The sequence below is a fragment of the Xenopus laevis genome, chromosome 1L (assembly GCF_017654675.1).
Source record: "Xenopus laevis strain J_2021 chromosome 1L, Xenopus_laevis_v10.1, whole genome shotgun sequence".
NCBI lineage: Eukaryota > Metazoa > Chordata > Amphibia > Anura > Pipidae > Xenopus > Xenopus laevis.
The window spans coordinates 115,562,826-115,569,734 of NC_054371.1; the positions used below are offsets into that span (position 1 = coordinate 115,562,826).

At 40.1% G+C, this 6,909-nt stretch overlaps 1 protein-coding gene across 3 annotated transcripts in view; it reads left to right on the forward strand.

The window, feature by feature from the left end:
* Positions 1–6,909, forward strand: part of LOC108713230 (kelch-like ECH-associated protein 1A) — a 76,967-nt gene that overhangs the window by 68,978 nt on the left and 1,080 nt on the right. For all 3 annotated transcript variants that reach the window (XM_018256117.2, XM_018256125.2, XM_018256107.2), the window contains exons 4-7: positions 452–1,128; positions 2,070–2,275; positions 3,897–4,073; positions 4,776–6,909. The exon at positions 4,776–6,909 is cut by the window's right edge and continues 1,080 nt beyond it. In XM_018256117.2, coding sequence (XP_018111606.1) covers positions 452–1,128; positions 2,070–2,275; positions 3,897–4,073; positions 4,776–4,939 — 1,224 coding nt within the window. In that variant the 3' untranslated portion in view covers positions 4,940–6,909. The remainder of the gene's footprint in view (positions 1–451; positions 1,129–2,069; positions 2,276–3,896; positions 4,074–4,775) is intronic.

A 6,909-nucleotide genomic window follows, 5' to 3' on the forward strand; every position in this document is an offset into this window, starting at 1 on the left:
TGAATAGATTCTGGTGAAAAGTTTGTCTGTATGTATAGACTGTTAGGTCTTGTATTTGAGAGCATCATAAGGCTGAGGGCACAAGGAGTGTTGGCTCCACTGCACTCATGTTCATTTTTTGCAGAAAACAACGCAGTCTGAGAGCATCGGAGCCAACACTCTATGTGCCCTCAGCCTAAGTAAGAGTAAGGTTCTATGGTTCAGTATTTGCAATGCAATAGACGTTGTTATATTATTAGATAATATTGGCTTATTTTTATCTTAGTTTTATTTCAGTATGTTCTACAACATACATTTTATGTAAGTCATTTATTGCTTGTCCATGTTTAGCTGTCCCTTTTCAGTAAAGTTACTTTATGTTTGAAAGAATAATACATTTTCTGTTTCTCCATTATAATTTGTTAGTAGAAAAACATGTGTTCTTTGTAAAAAAACAATATTCTACTTACAGGTCACAAATGAGGAGGAGTTTTTTAATTTAAGTCATTGTGAGCTACTGGACCTGGTCAGCCAAGACAGTCTAAATGTACTTTGTGAGTCTGAAGTATACAACGCTTGCTTAAAGTGGATGCAGTGGGATCTGAACAACAGGGCACAGTATTTCCACGCCCTGCTAAATGCTGTTCATCTTTATTCCCTGCCCGCAAAATTCCTGGAGATTCAGCTAAAGAAGTGTCCCATCCTCAGTAAGGAAAACAGATGCAGAGTCTATCTATCTAAAGTTTTCCAGGAAATGTGTTTGCACAAACCACTACCTCGACCCAAACATAGAGGCAACCAGTTAATATATGTAGCAGGGGGCTATCTCCAAAACTCACTGAATTCCATGGATGCATATAACCCACAGACTGAAGAATGGATAAAGCTAGCTGACATGCTGGAACCAAGGAGTGGATTAGGGGCTTGTATTGTATCCGGTTTATTTTATGCAGTGGGAGGGAGAAATAACTCTTGCCAAGAAAATACAGATTCAGACTTAGTAAGTTTCTTCAACCCTGTCACAAACCAGTGGACATCAAGAGCGCCTATGAATTTGCCCAGAAACCGGGTTGGAGTGGCTGAGATAGATGGAGCCATTTATGCTGTTGGAGGGTCCTGTGGATCTGAACACCACAAAAGTGTTGAAAAGTAAGTTGTTAATATATATCATCTTGTGCACCTGCAATATGGAGCATTATTTGGCCTGTCTGCTCAGGGTGTCACAGAACTTTTCAGGAACATTTATACAGCTGAGAGGACCCCTGGGCACTTGACTTTAAAGGATTAGTAATCACCCTATTGCTAAAATCCCCCATCCACCACCCTCCACTGGCCCTGCTCCCTGCATCTTCCATTAGGAAAATTGACCCAGCAATACTGACCTATATATATGCAGAGTAGCGCAGCGGAGCTCATGGGATTTGGATTTTGATCGGCCAGGCACTTGGATTCAGTCAAATCCTGGCTGAATCCTAAATCTAATCCTGGATTCGGTGTATCCCTAGCTATAATGTTGACAATATAAAATGTCATTTCGTAGGGCAATTTTAAGAGATTTTTGTTTAGCAAAAGAGGAAAAAAAACAAGCAGCACATCACCAGAAGGTAAAGAAAGCTGCAGAAGGCTTTTTGCAGCAGTTATATTGAAAACTACAATTGCATTGTATCAGCTGTGAGATACTTTTGCTCCTGTATTTCACTGCAGTTATAGAGTTGGATTCCTAAAGTAAAACTCCTGTACAAAAGTTTTGGAATGAAACAGTTGGTGCTGCAAACTGTACATAGACTTATGTAGAGCATAAATTCATAGATATGCATTCCTTTTAACTCAATTTAAGTTTGTTAACCCCCTGAATAGCACAGGGACCCAGTTTGGATCCCAAAACATTGGAAAGTATCAATGTCTTGCAAAAAATTTTGTGGTCTAGAACATGCATTCTCAAAGTGTTTCTTTAGTCTTTGTCTGCCCACATGTGGAATTCCATATATCTTTACTGATCCACCTGAGCATTCATGCTTGCTGGTGTGTTATGACAAATGTTTCTTTTGTTTTTAACAACAATGCAGCAAACTATCTCTTTGCAATGGCAGGTATGATCCAGATAATGACAGGTGGACATTTGTTGCCTCTATGCCAATTGCACGTATTGGTGCCGGGGTGGTTGTGTGTCGGGGCCGTTTGTATGTAGTTGGTGGATTTGATGGAGAAACACGCTGGAACACTGTGGACTGTTATAATCCTGAAGAAGACCAGTGGCAACCTGTGGCTTCTATTGAGACTATTCGAAGTGGGGCAGGTAAATTTGACATAAGGATTTTGTTATCTTTTATACATATACATTTAAAGAACTTTTAAAGCATTACTGTACTACTTCAGGTATCCAGAAAGCTCCGAATTACGGAATGGTCGTCTCCAATAGACTCCATTTTATCTAAATAATTTTTTTTTTAAATGATTTCCTTTTTCTCAGTAATAATAAAACAGTAGCTTGTACTTGATTCAAACTAAGATATAATTAATCCTTATTGGAAGCCAACCCAGCCTGTTGGGTTTATTTAATGTTTAAATGATTCTCAAGTAGACTTAAGGTATGAAGATCCAAATTACGGAAAGATCCGTTATCTGGAATACCGAGCATTCTGGATAACAGGTCCCATACCTGTACTATTTATTACTGAGGATCAACCTAGCTGAGGAATTTTAAAATACCTCCATTTGGCATCTTAAGGCCTAAGCTATCACATTAGTAGCTGCTTTTGCTGGTCAGACATATGGTTCATTGTTTCCTGAGGGCTAGACTATGGGAAACAACTAAACCTGCTTTTAATAGGTATGCAGCCACTTTTTTGCAGGATTCAGATGCAGCCAAACTGAATCCGAATCCTTAATGTAAGCGAACCTTATCTGGGGAAGAAAAGGTAACGGTTGGGTACCAGTGGTTATAGTTACTTACTATCTGGCACTCCACTCGTACTTATGGTACTGTTTTCTGAGTGCCACATCATCTTCTGCTCTCCCAGGTGTCCCTTACACAAATTCTAGTAGGGAGCATGCGGTAGTTGAGAAAATCCTTTACTGCAGATGCACTCAAAACCTATAGGGGCCACAGAGAAAACAGGAAGTGGTTGATGGCATGGCAATCAGCAAGGCTGGCCTTAGGCCTATTGGACCAATTGGGCCCAATAGGGCCCCGCACCTCTGGGGGCCCCGCACCACAGGGCAGCACAGATAATATTTCCCCCAGCACATGATGCTGCCTGGCCTGCCCCCAACTTTGAGAGTCCAGCCCATCCCCAAATCCATAGGTCCAGCCCACCCCCAACTCTGATAAGCCAGCCTATCCCCCAACTCCATAGGTCTAGCCTGCCCCCAACTCTCATAGGCCCAGCTTTCCTCCAACCTTGATAGGCCCTGCCTGCCCCCAATCCAACCAAGCCTGCTCCCAAGCTGAATCGGTCCAGCCTGCCCCAACTAATTGGCCCAGTCCACTCTCCTATTTCCTCCATCTCTCTCTTACCCTGTGTGCCCCTATTATGTGCCCCTATTTCATCCCTCTTACCTTGTCTGCCCCCTTTCCATTCTTTTTTATGCCTGTATGCCCTTATTTTCCTAAATACTTGGTGTGTCAGTAGCCAGCAACACTTTGTCTAGGGGCCCCGCCAACATGGTCCCAATTGGGCCCCACATTTGATAGGACCAGCCCTGGCAATCCGCAAATAGTTCCCTATTATGTTATGGCTTTCTGTTGAACCAACTTTGGTGTGAAGATGGAGACATTAAGCAATCTATACACACTTTTTTGTCATCTGGTTAAGAAAGTAATGTTAACATGATTGCAACACCAAAAATTGAACTGAGCTCTATGGGGCACTGAGCATATGTGTGTAGTAATATCAACTCTGTATGAATTAACACAGGAGTGGTGGCTCTGGATGACTACCTGTATGCTGTTGGAGGCTATGATGGTACCAATCAGTTAGACAGTGTAGAGCGATACAACATTGAGAGAAATTACTGGGAGGCCATGGCACCAATGAAACACAGACGAAGCGCCCATGGTGTGACTGTTCATCAAGGAAAGATATATGCTCTCGGTAAGGAAATTAAAGTCTTTATTTAGTCCCTACAGTGAAAATGTAGCATTTTGCATTAAAATAAATAAATAGAAATCTACATACAAATGTGACATCGTCTTTTCATAAAATAGCTTTTCTTGGAATTATAAAACTAATATGTTTCAGCATGAAGGGAATGTCCTGCTTAGTATAGTCATAAGAGAGATAATAGTGGCAAACTATATAATAAAGTACAACCCATTCAGTAAGGGGGAAAAACTGCTTTGGGTACTCAGGAGTATAGAAGGTCCAGTATGACTGATGTGAAGCTTCAGTATGTATTTGCAGCCTAGCCTCTAAATGTATTTATTTAAATGCAAAGTTAGAAGAGCTTAAATATAAAAAGGCAATTTAAGTCTATTTACCATCAATTACTATAAGTATAAATTGCTGTGACCCTTATTTTATTAATCAAAATTGTGTTTATCATAAGTTTGGGTCATGGGTGTGGGTCTTGTTTTAATTCACAGAAATATAAAGCCAACAGATACCTACTTATAGTAGTAGTCGATGTGTGCTATGGTTTCCCATTACATAGGCAGCTCTAGTGTTTGTTTTTTTATTTTGGATATATTTTCCATTTTTCCAGTGGTTCCTATATCTATCTGGAGTCATTTTTTAAATTCTGAATATTAGCACCTCTAATTGTTTTTTGTATTAATAAATATCATTATATTTTAGGTGGATTTAACGCTGGAGGTTTCCTCTCATCTGTCGAATGCTACTGCCCAGATAGGAATGAGTGGGCAGAAGTAACTGAGATGCCCACAGGTTGCAGCGGCATGGGCGTGGCAGTAACCATGGAACCTTGCCCTCAACTTTGTGATAAAAATGAAGAGAACTGATCTGTTCTGATTATTTAGTCCACAGTCCAGCTGAAATGCATCTTTAACAGAGTTATTGGCTACCTCATTCCATCATGTTGCATTTGTATCTGAGTTTTCTTGAAGACTTCATGCCACAGCCTACAGGATTACAGTTTTAATGTAGTGGATATTATTTGCCTCTGAAGACTGAGAAGATTGGGGTCGTTCCAGTCTAACCACATGGTATAACTGTTTGCAAGCAAAGGGAAAATATGCTTATTAACGTGCCAAATTCTTAATCTCTAGTTCAGTTTATGAAAAGGAAATTCATTATATGTAAGAGCATTATTTGTTATTCAATCTTATCCCATGCTTCTATCTAAGAAAAGAGCTAAAGACTAGATGCAGCTAGGCTGGGACTGGCAAACTGAAAACTCCAGTAAATGCTAGAGGGGCTGCTATAAGCTGCCATAAACTTGTGCATTATAATGGGCCTGTGTGGAATTGAAATCCAGACAGAGCTGCAGCCATAAAATTACTTCTTTCAGATCCCTGGCCTGCCCAAAATATATAAGAGGTCATTTATTATGAGTGATAGGTGCTAATGCAAGCAAATATTGGTCACTAATCTTCTAATAACCATGTAGTTCATTTTAATGTAGACATCTGCAATGGATTTTTTGTATAACAAACAAATATTTAGCTCCCACTAAGTGTGCAACTAATATTGTGTTCATTTGTAAAAGGCCACCCACCTCCTCATACAGATGAGCCTCATACTGGTTGCACACTTAGGGGCCTATTTATTGATGGTGTTTTTAGGGGGGAAACTCGAATTTTTAGTGGAAAAAAAAAACCTCAAATTTTTAGAAATGTATCATACCCCAAAGCTGTTAAAACTCTGAATCAGAAAATACCCATCTGAAACCTTTCGAGGTCATTTAGAAGTCAATGGCAGATGTCTCTGTAGTTTTCTTGACATTGTGATCTGTGCTGGATAATCCAACAAAGGCTGCGTTTTCGTCTGATAATCCGAAAAAGTTGCGTTGTTGCAGCGCAAATTCGATAAAATCGAGTTTTCAAATCGTCAATCACACAGTATGAATTGACGCTTGATTTTGTTGCAATGTTTTGTTGCTCTGATTTTTTCGATAAAAATTATTGATGAGTTCAATTGTGGAAGTGAGTTTGGACGACTTTGTTTTCATAAAAAACTGATATACTAATTTGAGTTTTAGTAAATCAGTTCCTAAGATGCTGCATTCAAAGTCCATGTTTTTTTTTGCAAAGTATAAATAAAAAGTCTAATATTTGTCATACATTAAAAAGAGAAATTGGTAACAAATTGCCTGTGTGTCCATTAACGGACCCACACCAGGGGTCACTTAAGTGCAGGGCAAGGTGCAATGTGCAAAAAATAGGTGCAATCCACAGAGGCCTGCATTCATGAATATGGTGCTGCCTACTTACTGCAGGGGAGGCACTCTTAGGGAATCAGTACAGCCAGGATAGGGATTAATGGTATTTTTCCTCATCCAAGCAGTTGCTACAGGAGACTTTTTAAAGTTCCTTCCGAGCAAACAGATTATCTTTTAGTGACAGGGTGTTCCTGTAGTTTAGATTGAGGCAAAAAGGGTGATCCTGAAATTCAGTTAGTTTCTAAATCTTGTCCTGTCTGACTTTGTTCTTGTTAAAATTATTGGTACCATATTAAAAATTTGACTTGTCCTGCATAAAGTGTTTGCTCTGTCTCAACCTGATACTGTGCTTTTGTCTGCAGTGTATGACTGTGGCCGTTTACTCTGCTAATATTCTAACAAGCAGGTTGCAGTTTTCTGGTGGCTGTGTCCTCTCCCTCTCTGCAGTGTGCACACAGCCAGGTCCGGACTGAGAATTAAAATAGGCCCTGGCATTTCAGGTACACAGAGGCCCAATCAGCCCACATAGAGGCCCAAACAGCCCCCACCAGCCCACTAAATACTGAATTTCTATGGCACCTTATAGCAGCC